The sequence below is a fragment of the Marmota monax genome, unplaced genomic scaffold (assembly GCF_021218885.2).
Source record: "Marmota monax isolate L192 unplaced genomic scaffold, Marmota_monax_Labrador192_F-V1.1 WCK01_AAM20220418_F8-fsc00014, whole genome shotgun sequence".
Lineage (NCBI taxonomy): Eukaryota > Metazoa > Chordata > Mammalia > Rodentia > Sciuridae > Marmota > Marmota monax.
This window is the reverse complement of record NW_026695222.1, coordinates 8,435,264-8,451,609: the sequence shown is the minus strand read 5'-3', so window position 1 is coordinate 8,451,609 and position 16,346 is coordinate 8,435,264. Positions and strand designations below refer to the sequence as shown.

Sequence of the window (16,346 nt, the reverse complement as noted above, 5' to 3'; positions counted from 1 at the left end):
AGTCGTGCCCGTGCTATAAGAAGGCAGGATTTGAACCAAACAGGAAAGAAGGGGGTCAGCTGCCTGTGGAGAAGGTGCTGATCTGGGGCTCACAGCTCTGCTTCAGAAAGCCGTTAGCTCAGGGGAAAGTCAGACCAAGCACCTGCCGCGGGGCTCGGGGTGCAGGAAGAGGGCACAGACACAGGTACCTCGGTGGGGGCAGTTCATGAGGGGTGTTTAGGAAGCCTTCAAGGCTACAGCAGGTGCTACTTTGTATTGCCCTGCTGAATGTACCCATAACCCTAGTGGGGACCCCTTGACCTGAGGCCCCTTATCCCTCATAGAGCCAGCAGATCCTACAGCCCAAAGACTGAACAGCAAACATGACTTCCTAGGTGTCCCACCAGGGACTGCATAGCTATAGCTCCGAAGTGGCAGATGCCCAAGAAGGGGTGTTGCCCTCTGAAACTGTCCCCTTCACCTTCCCCCATCCATTCTACCTTGTGGTTGTAGAAATGGCCATTGATGGAGAAGCGGTGGCGTCTGATTCGCCGCTGGTCACTGGGGGTTCTCACATTGCCACGGCGACGTACCCCAACATCACTGCGTGTGCGCATCAACTGTGGGGTGTCCTCCTGCACAGGCTTCAGTCCCCTGGAGTCTGGAAGAAAAGGGGAAACAAGCTCTGGTTGAATGTGGTAGCACACACCTATAATCCCAGTGAGTCAGGAGGCTGAGGGAGGAGGACCACAAGTTCAAGACCAGCCTTGGCAACTTAGCAAGGCTCTGAGCAATTTAATAAGACCTTGCCTCAAATTTTTAAAAAAGAGCTGGGGATATAGTTTAGTGACAGAGCACTCTGGGTTCAATCCCCAGTCATCACGGAAGGAAGGAAGGAAGGAAGGAAGGAAGGAAGGAAGGAAGGAAGGAATGGATGGGGAGGGAAGGGAGGGAGGCGAAGGTAGGGCTCTGTTTGCCTGGACCTGGGACGCAGCAACTTGTACATGATCCCTTTCTAGCCAACACTACAGCACTCATTCCCTCCCCCAAAATATATTTTACAAAATTTATATACTTCAATATATTTTTGTAAAATGTATTTTATAAAAACTATTTCTGACTGGAAGAGAAGCATAATACATGATTTACTAAGAAGTACTACAGTGACTGGCTCTATGAGGGATAAGGGGTCCCTACTCTGAAACCTCAGAACCAGACTCCTCAGGTTCAAATCCCAGCTCCTCCACAGACATCTGTCACTAGTCTTTCTGTGCCTCTGTTTTCTTGTCTCTACCATGGGACTAACAATAGCACCCATCTTAGGAGATTAGATCTAAATGAATGAATAGAAAAACTTAGAGCAGTGCCTAGCACAGAACAAGCATGTGAGGGCCTGCAAGATATTGCAAACTAATTCTGACATGTGTTACAACACGGATGAGCCTTGAGGACGTTATGCTGAGTGAAAATAGCCAGTTGCAAAAAGACAAGTGATGCATGATTGCCCTCCTAGGAGGTACCCAGAACAGTCAAAACCATAGGGGCACAATATGGAATGGTGGTTCCCAGTGGCTGGGGTGGGCAGGGAAATGGGGAGCTATTATTTAATGAGTACAGAATTTCAGAGGTTTTAATTTTATTTTTTGTGGTGCAGGGGATCAAACCCAGGGACTTATGCATGCTAGGTAAGAGCTCTACCACTGAGCTATACTCCCAAGAGTTTCAGTTTTATAAAAAAAAAAAAAAAGAGTTTTGGGTTTTAGAGACAGATTTTAATGATCTAAGGATGTTTTTTTTTTTTTTTCAAATTTTCTATTTGTTCTTTTTGGTTATACATGAAAGTTGAGTGTATTTTGACATATCACACATCCAAGGAGTATAACTTCCCATTCTTGTGGTTGTACGTGATGTGGTGTTACACTGGTCGTGTATTCATATATGAACATAGGGAAGTTATGTCTGATTCATTCTACTGTCTATTCCCATTCCCATCCCCTTCCCTTCCCCCAATTCCCCCTTGTCCAAATGGGTGAAATTCTACTCCCCTGCCCCTCCCTGCCACACACACACCACCTATTGTGAGCCAGCATCCACATTTCAAGAGAACTTTCGGCCTTTGGTTTTTTGGGATTGACTTATTTCACTCAGCATGATAGTCTCCAGTTCCATCCATTTACTAGAAAATGCCATAATTTAATTCTTCTTTATGCCTGAGTTATATTCCTTTGTGTGTGTATACCACATTTTCTTTATCCATTCATCTGTTGAAGGGCACCTAGTTTGGTTCTATAGCTTAGCTCTTATGAATTGAGCTGCTATAAACATTGATGTGGCTATGTCACTATAGTGTGCAGTTCTTTAGTCTTCTGGATATATGCCGAAGAATTGGATAACTAGGTCAAATGGTGGTTCATTCCAAGTTTTCTGAGGAATCTCCATACTACTTTCCAGAATGCTTGCACCAATTTGCAGTCCTACCAGCAATGTATGAGTGTACCTTTTTCCCCACACAAGGATGATGGTTTTAAGGGAAGAAGAGTCCTGGAAATGCTTAGAAGTGATGGCTGAATAATTATAAATGTATTTAACACCACTGGACAGTATACTTCAAAATGTTAAGAATGAAAAGATAATAAGTATTTTATCACAATAAAAATGTTAATAAGACACATAAATATATGGGGGTCCCCTGACATATTTCTACCTATGTATGTCTATAAATACTAAAAATTGACAATAATAGAATTGTAGGTTAAGCTCTTTTTATTAAAATATATTTAATTCATGTTTTATGATTTGCAAACTGACAACATCTGTCAAAACTGTAAACACATATTGTCTCAGACCCAGTAATTCCACTTCAAGGAATTCTATAGACATGCTTAAAGATGAGTAAAATGGCCCATGTATAAGCTCATTGTCAGCAATCTGATTTTTCATAGCAAAGACTGACAATGACTTAAATGTCTCTTTAATAGGAGTGACTAAATAAATTATCATTTTTCCATGGAATCTTGCAGAGCTGTGAAGAACAGAGATGTTCTTTATGGATCTATGTGGAACAATCCTAAGTTAAATGAAAAATATATATATAGATAGATAAAACCAGCAAAGTGCAAAAAGCTACCACTTATATAAAAAGGAAAAGATAAGAAATGACATCCAGCCAGGCATGGTGGTGCCTACTTGTAATCCTAGTGTCTCAGGAGGCCAAGGCAGGAGGATCCATAGTTCAAAGCCAGCCTCAGCAAAAGTGAGGCACTAAACAATTCAGTAAGACCTGTCTCTAAATAAAATACAAAATAAGGCTGGGGATGTGGCTCGGTGGTCGAGTGCCCCTGAGCTAATCCCCAGTACCCCCTGCACTAAAAAAGAAACGACATCCCAAAGATCTGTCAGTGTGTTTTTGCTTATATATGTATAACTGTCTGGGGAAGGATGTACTCAGGTTGTTTTTAGGGAGGATGCTCAGTGATGGAGGTGGGAGATTCATTTTTTTTTTCCTTTTAACACTTTTTGAATCTTGAACTATAAAAATTTCATGTATCTACAAATAAAGCACAGTTTATAACAACTATCACCCAGTTGGCCCCTAACCAGATGTTCCTCCCCTGGCACGTGTACCTGTGGGGCTTGGCGTCTGTTCACTCTCAGGAGACGCATCCACCTCTGAGATCTGAATGTTAGGCATGGTGAGGGGCTTCATAATGGTGCTGGGGGCAGAAAACAAACAAAAGGGAGACTGGGTTAATCCTGGTCAAGAGATCCCCCCATCCCACCCTCCCCAGTGAATGCTTTCCTTGTGCCGGGCTGGGTACCAGCTCACACCAGCTGATGAAGGAGGCAGGTGGGCTGCCCTGAGCATCCCAGGAGACTGGCCCAGCCTGCAGGCTGAGCACTGATGGGGGAGGGGGAAGTTTAGGAACAAGAAGATGCTCTTTTCCAACATCTGCAGCAACACAAACACCTAATTCATCCAGCCCAGGAAGGAAAACTCCGAAGAACAAAACCCATGTGTTGCCTGCGCCGAGTTCCTAAGCACATGTGGGTTCTATGACTGATTTTTTGAAACCCTAATAATGGTCATTTGTTTCTGGGGCAGGATTCCAGTTCAGATTCGATTCTGGTTTGTTGTTTTGTTTTGTTTTGTTTTCCCGTGCTGGGGATCCAACCCAGGGGCTCACTCATGGCAGGCAAGCTCTCCACCACTGAGCCACATTCCCAGCCCCACCTTCCCTTCTGTTGGAGGAAACACTCAGAAACCGCTTCTGGCTTCTCAAAGGAGTAGAAAGTAACAGGTTGGCTGCTACAAGGATCAGGGCAGCTTTGGTAGGGGCACCAATGACAGCATTCTTTGGGTTGCAAGGATGGAGGCCACAGTCAAGCTAGAGAGAGAGAGTCGCAGCAGGCAGTCTGAGCTGAACCCGCGGTTTGCCGTGATAACTGGCAATTAATTCCTCAAAGCCAAAAAGGACAATGGAAGCAGTTCAGAGAAACACACCCAAAATCAACAGAGGATTTGGCCAGGAAGGAGAATCATATTTAACCAATTAAGGCCATCCCACTGTGAAAAGACTGTGAGCTCCCTGACCCAGTAGAGACAGGCCTTATGTTCCAAAGATGATAGTTCTAAGGGTATACAATTAATATTAAAAATCTGAAAGAATTTTCTATAATAATACAGCCTTCTGAGCCCCAGAATGGATCCATACAGCCAGAGCCTCTCAGGGAATAATGAACACTTGGCATCCGGAGTAGCCAGCCTCTCCTTGCTTCCTGATCCAAAGCCCTCTTTCTTGCTGAAGCAGAAACTGGCCTCAGCATCCTCCTTAACACAGTAGTCCAGGTATTCACTTCACTATAGCTGGCCACCCACCTGGTTACTCTCCATGTGTTTGTACGTTTCAGGGGCCAATCAAGACCAGCCTGATGCCCCAGGGAAGGGAGAAGAAACCAATACGCAGATTGAAGGACCCCTCAACGGCAGCCCCAGTCAAAGGCCCCACGGACAAATGGAATTTTTGTAATCATCTCATGTAGGGAACAGAATGTAACAGCGTGGGGGTCAGTATCGGGCAGTGGACAGGGTTTGACTCCTTGGAAATAAAATACAGAGTAAGCACTGAAGGCAAAGCCGTGTGAAACCAGCAAAGTTAAATGAAACCAAAGAACTCTGACCAGACATCCCAATGGGACGGGTAAGAACTTTCCTCCTTAGATTCTCTTGGAAAGAAACCAGATCACCTCCAGAGTCGGGCCATATTGTAGGTATCTCTGAATTGTAAAGATAGACTTTGGCCGTGGAGTTCAACAAAACGTTCCATGTGGCCAACAGAGAGGGCTTGGCTCTCATTTAAACTAGAAAAAAAACATCACTGTGGTTTTGGCTCCAGGCCGGCAAAACTCCACCCAGGCTGTAGCCTGCAGACCGCCAGCATCAGCAAGTTTCAGGAGGGAAGGAGGCTAGTCACTTGATCCTGAAAACCAAAGTCCCAGAAAGACAGTAAAAAGGGCGCAGCTTCGTAGATGCATTTGGTTACTCATTCGGCCACATGAGGAGCAGAGTTTGGGGAGGAACAGGCGCAATCTTCACACCCCTTCCCATGGGGACCAGGGGAAGGGGACCACAACCCTGTTCCAGGTGTGCAGCAGACTCCCCGGCTGACCTCACTTGGCTGGTTCACACAGAGGTTGACATTCCTTTTCTTTTTCCAGGTTCCCCGCAAGACTCAGAGAGCTTCAGTCTGAGAGTTCAAGTCCTAAATGTCCCTGGAGTGGGGACCATTCTATGAGGACGCCAACACATTGGCATCCTGTTAGAAATCTGCTGGATGTGCTGGCCACTAGCAACACACCCTGAGACTCCAGAATTTTCCACCAGGGAGGACACGCTGGCATGTCCCCTTCTGTGACTCAGCACCTCCCCTCCTCACCCTGACCTCACTCAGTGATTGTGGAGAGAGAATGGAGGCCCGGTTACACCAACCCAACCCAACCCTGTTCTCCTCAACACAAGCCCAACACTGGTGGCAGTGGAGGTAGTGGGAACAAGACTGACTGGAGCATGGCTGACTAGGCACACACCACCCAGACACTCCAGTCACCTCCCAGCCCCATCGCGCCTCACTCACCCTTGTGCCCCCAAGTTGCAGCCCGAGTGCCAGGAGGAAGAAGACGGAGGGGGGCGGATGCGTTCATTGTCGTCCTGCATCTGCAGGCGGATGGGCCGGCGTAGCCCCCAGGAGATATTCAGCAGCCCCTCCACAATGAACTCATCTTCTTCCTGCCCGCAAAGCAATCAGTCTGGTGAGCCCAGAAAAGCCCTCCAAAAGCCAGCACGGCACTGGGGGACAGAGACAGCATCCTTCATGTGTCCTATCTGGGTGCCCTGGATGGTATTCATAGGATGTGAATGGTGTTCACACATCTCAACTCCAAGACACACTCTGCCCTAAAGCTCCCTGACACCCTGAGGCTGACCTTACAGGACAGCACAAAAGTTGCTGTGAAGGAGCGGGGTAGGGGTAGGGGTAGCTCAGTGGCAGAGAGCCTGCCTAGCATGCATGAGGCCCTGGGCTCCACCCCAGCTCTGAAAAAAAAACAGAACAAAACAAAAAACACGTTGCTGTGAAATTCTAAACAATGTGTGCAAATTAAAAAGAACTTTTTTGTTGTTGTTGTTAGTATAATAATAACTTTTAAGAAACCAGAATACATCTTTTAAAATAAATGAGACTAGCTGGGCTTGGTGGTACATGCCTATAATCCCAGTAGCTCAGGAGGTTGAGGCAAGAGGATCACAAGTTCAAGGCCAAGCTCAGCAATTTAGTGAGGCCCTAGGCAATTTAGCAGAGACCTTGTCTCAAAATAAAAAATAATAAGTGGCAGGGGATGTAGCTCAATGGTTGGGCACCCCTAAGTTCAATCCCTGGTTCCAAAAAGTATAATAAAATGAGACCTAGCCTTTCTAACAGAAGCAAGAACTGGGTTCTTGAATTAGCTACTTATCCCTCCCCTACTACAGAAAGTGACATGTCCTTAGCTACAACATATGTCTAGCAATCCAACCCTCTGGATGAAGGATATTTAAAGCAGAATTTCCCCAAATTTATTCTACAGAACACCAGCTCCTTTAGCAGATGAACTGTTGCCTTAAAAGGATGTCAAGGGATCATGAGTTAGGAGAGGCTGTGTTAAGCAAATTTCTTAACAGAACTTCTTGGCACTTTGTAATAAGCTAATGTGCTTAATATTATGACTCTTCTAAAGGTAAATAAGTCCTGCAGGAATTCCAAGTTATGCTAAAAGGTTGCTTTCTTTGTGTTTTTGTTGTTGTTGTTTGTTTTTGTTTTTGTTTTTTGGTACCAAGAATGGAACTCAGGGGTGTCTAACCCCTGAGCTACATCCCCAGCCTTTTAAAATATTTTATTTAGAGACAGTGTTTCGCTAAGTTACTTAGGGCCTTGCTAAATTGCTGAGGCTGGCTTTGAACTCATGATCCTCCTGCCTCAGCCTCATAGCTGCTGTGAGTACAGGATACACCACCACACCTGGCAAATGTGAAATTTCTAAGGACATCAATATGTTCCATCTTGAAAAAGTAGATCATTTGTGACCATGAAAAACTTTAATCATGTAGTACTTTAAGAATTTCTTCTTTTTTTTTTTTTTTTTTTTTTTATACTGAGGATTGACTTCAAGAGCATTTTACCACTGAGCTATATCCCCACCCCTTTTTATTCTTTATTTGATACAAGGTCTCACTAAGTTGCTTAAGTCCTCACTAAGTTGCTGAGGCTGGCCTTGAACTTGCAATCCTCCCACCTCAGCCTCCCAAGCCTCTAGGATTATAGATGTGCACCACGACACCCAGCTGTCTTTGAAGATGTATTCTGTAGGATATATCCTAGGAAAGCTGATAAAGGATCAAAATCTTGCTCATGGCCTAGCTACTAATTAATAGCAGCTTTGACAATGCCAAAAAGGGTCAGTTTTTTTTTTTTCTCTCTAGTCTCAGAAAAACCCTTCTGAACCCATGTTTTTTGGGTAAGTCTCATGGGTGTCTGACCTAGATTATGGCCACATCTTCAGCATAAACCCCTTTGGGTGAAAATGGAACCTGCCAAGTGAGCAACTAACCAAAGCCAAGAGTCATGGTGGAGACTGGGGGGAATCAGGAAAGGAGTGGAACAACTTCAGAGCATTTTGGGATCTTGGGGAAAAGGGCTTCATGGCTGGGCACAGAGACACATGCCTGTAATTCCAGCAACCCAGGAGGCTGAGGGAAGAGGATCACAAGTTTGAGGCCAGCCTTAACAACTTAGTGAGGCCCTAGGAAACTTAGTGAGACCATCTCAAAATCAAAAATAAAAGGGGTTGGGGATGTAGTTCAGTGGTTCAGCACCCCTGGATTCAATCCCTGGTTCAGAGAGAGAGAGAGAGAGAGAGAGAGAGAAAAGACTTTATGTAAGTACAGTTGATTTATAAGGACTTTCAACTGGGCAGGGCTGGTATCATGACATTGAACTACTACAGGACAGAACTTAACCCTCAATAGGACTTTGCCTAAGTGGAGTGGCTTGAGGGACACAGGAAAAGGCCACGCTTCCCATATCCTACCCCCAACAGCCTGCCTGAGCGGCTGAAATTCCACCATCTGCTATCTGTTTCTATGGATTAAATCGCCATGGCTTGATAACCCAGGGTATTACACACTGCTTCTTATCAGTCAAGAATGCTCGAGTATAAATTACTCCACCAGCCGTCCTTATAACTCAACATCTATCTGATAGCAGGCTTTACAGAAACAGATACAGGATGGGTAAGCTTAGCTTCCGGGTGGGGGCTGGGAAAAGTCAGAGGGAAAGCAAAGGGCATCCTGAGAAGGGCTGAGAAGATGGCCACAGGTGGAGGGGGGAGAGTGGGAGTCACCACCCAGATCTTATGTGATCTGCCCTGTCGCTGTAGCAACAGGACTTGGCCCTGAAGTGTAAACACAGAGGACAGGTAAGGTTCCGGGGAACCACCCAACAAGGGGATGCCTGCTTGGGAGCCATCTGAGAGGGTCACTTCATGAAAACCTCCCTCTGGAGATACCCCCCCTCTGAGGCTGTGCTACCCTGTCACACTCCCATAGGGATGTTTCCAGAGCAGAAAAGCTGAACCATTCTGGATCAAAACTGGGCCTGGGGCCTCCTTCCAAACAACCCCAAGGACTCTTGCCAACATTGTAAGTGAGAGGCCACTCACTGGGGCAGGAGGGCGGGGACCCCTGGAGACCTCAGGCCCCTCAGACCCAGATCAAGTGGAGGCAAATACTGGGCCAGCCCACCAGGGCAGGAGCCTGCCAGGGCTTGCCCTTACCTCTCTGTGTCGCAGCTGCAAGTTCTGGCCTTCGTAGTACAGGTTGTAGGTCTTCAGATGCAGGAGAAGTTCATTCCTTAGGGGGAAAGTGACAACATTTTCAGCTGAAGCCTCTTATAATACAATCATTCTCACCTCTAACCTGGCCTCAGTTACCCCCTCAGTGTATGTTCACATGGACACACACACACACACACACACACACACCACACAGAGTTTCCAAGACCCTATGGCACCTTCCCCCAGCATCAAGGTCAAGACTTGACCGAATGTTAAGAAGCAACTCTAGAACCCCAAGACAGTCCTGCACTACCAAGGCTGGATCTCTGTCGACACTCCCCCAAACCCAAGCCAAATGAGCGGGCAGGTATGTCACAGATTCATGGAGACACCTTTCCAGAAGGCCACAGGCCCTCCAAAGCCCACAGACGGGATTTCCCCTGCCTCTCCACTCCTTCCCTCCCTGGTGCATGCTGTGAGTGAGGAGAGGAGAGTTCTCCACAGGCATTTGCAAAACTCAGAAAAACTCTGAGGCTTTTCAGAAGGTGAACAGGGACAGGTGTGGGACAGACCAACTCAGACGTGATTGACATGACCTCATTGTGGGTTTGAAAACTTACAAACGCCCACAAACAAGAGAGTGGATGAGCAAAGGAAGTCCCTGTCACACGGTGCATCATTACATAGTCACAAAGATATGAACGAACAACACAACATGAACGAATCTCATTGGGAAAGAAGACAGACTTGAAAAGAGAACATAATGTGCGATTCCATGGGCCAGGCACAATGGCATGTGCAAGGAATCCCAGCCTCAGTTCAAAATACAAGAAATAAAAAGGGCTGGGGATGTATCTCAGAGATCAGGCATCCCTGGGTTCAATCCCCCGTACCAATAAATAAATAAATAAAGCTTGAAATGGGTTTTAGGATTCAGAATAGAGGGTCATCTTGTGGAGCAGTGAGAGGAAGTGGACAGACTGGGGCTTCTAAACCCTGGCAATATCCTATTTTCTTTCTTTCTTTTTTTCTTTTCTTTTCTTTTTTTTTTTTTTTTTTGTGTGTGTGTATGTGAGAGAGAGAGAGAGAGAGAGAGAGAGACTATGTGTGTGTATGTGTTGCTGAGGATTCAACCCAGGGCCTCATGCACACTAAGCAAGAGCTCTACCATGGATCTACATCTTAGCCCTTTTTTATTTTTGTATTTTAAGACAAGGTCTCACTAAATTGCTGAGACCAGCCTTGAATTGGCAATCCTCCTGACTCAGCCACCCAAGCTACTGGGATTACAGGCAGGCGCCACCACACCCAGCAATGTTCTATTTTTGATATGATTTTATCTAAAAGTGCTTGTTGTTACACTCCATGAGGAATTGGGAAGGCAGGAGGTTGAGGAAGCCATTTGCTGTGTGTTTCTGCCTGTTCTCAGGCAAGAGGTGACAGAATCCAGTCCTTCTAAACCCAATCATCCAATGGAGAGATTTTTGGACCACAGCACAGGTTAAAACTCACTGGAAATTCCAAAAAAATTTCTGACATATTAAACCTAGATAAGGGAATAATTCTAATTCTAAGCAAGCTGAAATGAATGGTTAAAAAAAAAAGTGGGGGCTGGAGTTGTAGCTCAGCGGTAGAGCGCTTGCCTTGTACACATGAGGCACTGCGTTCAATCCACAGCACCACATATAGATAAGCAAATAAAATAAAGGACCATCAACAAGTAAAAACAATATTTTTTAAAAAAGTGATTCCAAATAACTTAAGACAAAACGTCTGGTACTTTTGAACACATAGATCTGAAACCCGGTCAGGAAAAGTCCCTGGAGAAATCCTTCAATAAAGAGATAAGAATGTTCTGGATCTCACACAACAGGCATCTGTGTATGGCCAAGTGTGTCTAAAACAATTTAGTCTCAGATAAACTCAAGTTGGCTTATTTAAGACGGAGAACATTCAGGCTAGGCCAAAAAAAAAAAAAAAATCCTCAAATTTGTAGTAGGAAAAATTCAGTTTTGGCTTTTAGAAAGAGGGTAGGAGGGGAGGGAGAGGGAGAGAGAAAGAAAAGAAAAATCTGAGTGCAAGACACCTGGAGTACATAGAAAACAAGGAACCTGCCCCTTCTACTCAGAGGAGGGTGTGCTAATTTTAGCCAGAAACGGAGCAACGCAGGAACATAGCACCCAAGCCAGGACTCCCTCAGGCAATATCACAGACAGAACAGTGAGTAGTTTCTTAGTGTGTTGGGGCTGCTATAACAAAATACTAGAGACGGGGTGGCTTATAAACAATAGGAGTTCATGTCTCACAGTTCTAGAGGGCAGAAAGTCCCAGATGAAGGTGCCAGCAGATTCAGAGTCTGGCGAGGGCCTGCCCCTCAGAGATAGTACCTTCTTCCTGTGTCCTCACAGGGTTGAAGGGCAAACAAGCTCTCTCAGGCCTTTTCTCTAAGGGCACTAATTCCATTCAGGAGATCTCCACTGTCATGATCTAGGCACCTTCGGAAGGTCTCACCTCTTCATACCACAGACTTAGGTTAGGATTCAACAAATGAATTTGAGGCCACAGCAAGCAGACACCATCCTCCTCCTCCTCCTCCTGGAAGCCTTCTAAGACACCCCCACATGTCTGGCTCCCCCTTTACTTCCCTCCCAGGCTAGGCTTGGGGGATTTTTTTTTTTCAATCTAAAGCTGCAGACTTGCTGCTGTCCTCACAAGTCCAAGTCCAGCCGCTTGGCTGCCTTTCACACACCAGAGCCCTGGGCCTCTGATGCACAGAGGAAGCCTCTCTGCCCATGGCTTCGATCCACCCACAAGGTCCCCACATGGTACTGGCCCCTGGGCAAGCAGCACAGCAAAAATTCTTACTTGGAAATGTATTTATCTTGTCCACAGGGGACGAGGGACGTTTGGTGATTGTAGTCCATTCTTCCTTTCTCTTTTCATCCGAAGGGCGGGCCTGTGATGGAAAGGAGAAGGCCGAGGTTGAAGCTGGCTTTGGTCCTTGGGAAATTCAGCAGAACCTAGGCTGCAGCTGGCAAGGGGAGGAAGACTCCGAATGAGACCATCCCCCAGGTCCACAGCCTGGGTGCCCAAAGCTGACCCAGGACTGCTGAGAGGTCATTCTGCTGGCAGTGGCTACTGAGAGGAAACACCCTCAGGAAAGATGACAACTTTGGGATACTCCAAGAACAAATGCCCCAGCCACAAAGAATGCTGATACCAAGCTGGTCCCAAGATGACCAACGAGCCTTGTCCCTGATGGGACCTTCATAACACAGGACAGAGAGCCATCAGACAGGAACAGCCCAGATTCTCCTGAGGTATATAGAGCGCTGTGTTTGGATCTTAGATGTCCCCCAAGGGCCATGTGTTGAAAGCTTGGTCACCAACCTATGGCGCTGTAGGAGGTGAGACCTCATGGAAGGAAGAGAGGTCGTTGGGAGGTGCCATTAAAGGGACATTGGGAGCATAACCCCTCCCTCTCTCACTCTCTGCTTCCCCATGTGCTCTCTGCCATGACGTGCTGCCTCATCACAGTACCAAAGTGAAGGGCTCAAGCAAGCCTGGACTGAAACCACCAACCAAAATAAACAGTTCCTCCTTTTAAGCTGCTTATCTCAGTTATTTTGTGATAGTGACGGAAAACTGACAAACACACTGAGAAGGAGAAACCACGTAAAATGCCCAAATAGAGCTGGACACAAACAACTACAGCATACGATCTGTGATCGCTATTAAAATGTGGGTGATTTCATTACCTGGGAAAAGAGCAATACATTATGAAAACATGGGTTATAGGGCTATGCATCTGATTTGTAGATATAAAATATGCATAAATTGCTAAGATTGGTGGCACATGCCTATAATCCCAGCAACTCAGAAGGCTGATGCAGGAGGACCACAAAATCAAGGCCAGCCTCAGCAACTTAGGGAGGCCCTAAGCAACTTAGAAAGACTGTGGCTCAAAATTAAAAATTAAAAGGGCTGGAGATATAGACCAGTGGTTAAGTGCCCCTGGGTTCAATTTCCAGTACCAAAAAGAAATTAAAGAAAAGAAAAAGCTAGAAATATACACCTTGATATGTATAAACACATACATTTAAATATGTATAAACACATACATTTAAATATGTAGGTATTCATCAAGTGTTCTTGGCACTATTAACATCCAGAGCTAGACCATTCTTGTTCATGGAGGCTATCCTGAGTTTTGGAGGATGTTTAGCAGCATCCCTGGCCTCTAATCACTAGATCACCCCAGTCATAACAATCAAAAATGTCTCCAGACAAAATCACTCCAATGGAGAACCACTGGCATTTATATGGATGCATAGAAACAACTGAAAGGCTGGATCTATCTGGGTACTAGTGATTTTTTTCAAACATTTTATTAAGTGAATTTTCAGGGTTGGTGTGGTGGCACACACCTGTCATCCCAGCAACTCAGGAGCCTGAGACAGGAGGATCGAAAATTTGAGGCCAGCCTCAGCAACTTAGTGAGATCTTGACTCGAAAAAGTAAAAGGGCTGAGGATGTAGCTCAATAGCATACCAGGGTTCAATCCTCAGTACCAAAAAATAAAAAATAAATAAAGAAGAAGAAAGAAAGAAAGAGAAAGAATTTGCAAACATAAAGATGAAGAAACAGGGCTGGGGTTATGGCTCAGTGGTAAAGCACTTGCTTAGCATGTGTGAGGCACTGGGTTCAATTCTCAGCACCACATAAAAATAAATGAATAAGATAAAGGTCCATCAACATCTAATATATATATATATATATATATATATATATATATATATATATATATATATATATATATATATTTGTTGTTGTTGTTGTTTTGCTTTGTTTTGTTTAAAGATGAAGAAACATTACCATGAAAGCCAAGACTATTGTATCCTTAATCTTTTACTAAACTTACTCTATCACACATCTATTCATCTGTACATCTCTTAATTCAGTTACAAGTCCATGTTATTTTTCATTCACTTCAAAGTACATTACTGACATCAATCACTTTCCCTTAAATACTTCAGCATGCATTTCATTAAACTGAGCTCAACACTTGTTTATGGAAACAGATGGAACCCGCCCTGCTGACACCTTGATTTTAGTCCCATGAGAACCATGACAGACCTCTGACCTACACCACTGTTAAGATAATAAATCTGTGTTGTTTTAAACCTCTGAGTTTTGATAATTTGTTATGGCAACTATGGGAATGAATGCAAAGGAATGAGAGTCCAGGGAGGGAACAGAGAGCTGAGTTCCACTCAGAAAACTCCAAGTCCACTTGTGTACCCAAAAGCCATACCCTAGAGACACAACTGCTCTCTCTAAATTTTAAATATATAAAAACTTTTCCAGAAAGGGCCAAGTGTGGTAGCACACACCTGTAATCCCAGCAACTCAGAAACCTGAGGCAAGAGGATCACAAGTAAGGCCAGCCTCAGCAACTTAGCAAGGCCCTAAGCAATTCAGCAAGACCCTGTCTCGTAATAAAAAAATAAAAGGGGCTGGGAGTGTAGCTCAGTGGTTAAGTGCCCCTAGGTTCAATCCCCAGTACCACCCCGCCCCCTCCTCAATAAATTTTTTTCCAGGAAAAATAATCTGTTCATAAAATCCAGAGTGAATATGTACTGCATAAAAAGGGAGAAAGGAAAGTGAGAAAGTTTTTTCTTTTTTTCATGTTAAGTGACAATTACCCATAACTAGTACATATCCAAAAGGTACCCTTTATATGCATGTGTCAATTTTCACTTTCAGCAAAAACTTATTATGTGCCTAGCCATGCCAAATGTTGTACTTCTGGAGGGCTCCACAGCATTCAACAGCAAATGGGCCCTACCCTGCCCTTGGGGTGCACAGTCTAGTAGGAGGGAGACAAAGGGAGCAGCCCCTTCTAACAAAGGAAGGCAGGGCTATGGTAGCTCACCAAGGACACCTAATATGAGTTTGGGTGGGGAGCTGGGAGCTTTCTGAAGGAAGTGACCTCCAAACGAAGAAGTCCTTGATGAGATGGCACCGGCAAAAGGGAGGACGGATGTGCCCAAGCAGAAGGATCGGGCACCCCTGAGTCATGCAGGATGGGTGGTGTGTGCAGGCACACGGTCAGGTGAGGTCACCAGGGAGAGAGTGACAAGGGCTCCAGACAGGGCTCTGAGATACCTAGTCGGTCAGTGTGAATCAAGAAATAAGAGTCCCTTGGTGGGGTGGGAACAAAAGATAGCGTATTCTGGAAGCCCAGAAAACAGGGTACCTTGAGATAGAGGCCGTGGTGAGCAGGGCCAGGAGCTGGTGATGGGAGCCCAGGGAAGGGAAACTGGAGCCCGATTTGAAGCACACAAAGGTCTTGAGGAACCTCAGACGGTGCCAATTGTACAGCCTGGCTGGAGTGGGAATCAGATGGGTGGTGCCTAGTGCCCTTCTTCCCATGCACCCCGGAGTCTGTCTTCATCCATGCTTCTATTCCTGCAGCTGTCTTTCAAGTCTCATATCATTTGGACTCACAATCGCCATCTCTTATTTTCCTCAGAATTCTACAGCCTATCTTCTAATTCATGGGTTGATTTTTCTGCAGACCTCTCTTTGTTCACTGCCTCCAATATAACCTATAATTTAGTCATTCTGTTTTGCATCCGAAAGCAATCTGCCCTGCTCTTAAGACGACTCCCTTTTGATTCCAGGTCCTCTTAAATCTACTGAGAATACCAATGAGAGAACTTTAAGTCTTCTCTATGGTTATTAAATCTATTTGGTACTAGAGGAAAAAAAAAAACAGGCAGATCAATGAAACAATATAACATACAGAATTAGACCCAAGACCCAATTTTATCTGAGAACATAGAATGTGAGCAGAATTTCTAAATAATAGGGGAAAAAATAGATTAACTGCAACAAAAAAAAAGTCACTAGAGAATTAGCTGACTCCGGAAAGAGGGAGATAGGGAAGCTAAAGCCCTATCTTACTCCATCCACCAAAAGAAATCACAGATGAGTAAAAA

The 16,346-nt window shown here is 45.1% G+C and overlaps 1 protein-coding gene across 11 annotated transcripts in view; it reads right to left on the bottom strand.

The window, feature by feature from the left end:
- Rassf2 (Ras association domain family member 2) overlaps window positions 1–16,346 on the bottom strand; it is a 45,773-nt gene that overhangs the window by 10,633 nt on the left and 18,794 nt on the right. For 9 of the 11 annotated variants that reach the window (XM_058575392.1, XM_046433298.2, XM_058575389.1 and 6 more), the window contains 5 exons: window positions 12,208–12,298; window positions 9,343–9,418; window positions 6,111–6,262; window positions 3,604–3,692; window positions 480–640 (listed from right to left, as the gene is read on the bottom strand). In XM_058575392.1, coding sequence (XP_058431375.1) covers window positions 480–640; window positions 3,604–3,692; window positions 6,111–6,262; window positions 9,343–9,418; window positions 12,208–12,266 — 537 coding nt within the window. In that variant the 5' untranslated portion in view covers window positions 12,267–12,298. Of the gene's footprint in view, window positions 1–479; window positions 641–3,603; window positions 3,693–6,110; window positions 6,263–9,342; window positions 9,419–12,207; window positions 12,374–16,346 lie in introns of all 11 variants that reach the window. The other 2 variants (XM_058575395.1, XM_058575394.1) reach the window with 1 other exon arrangement.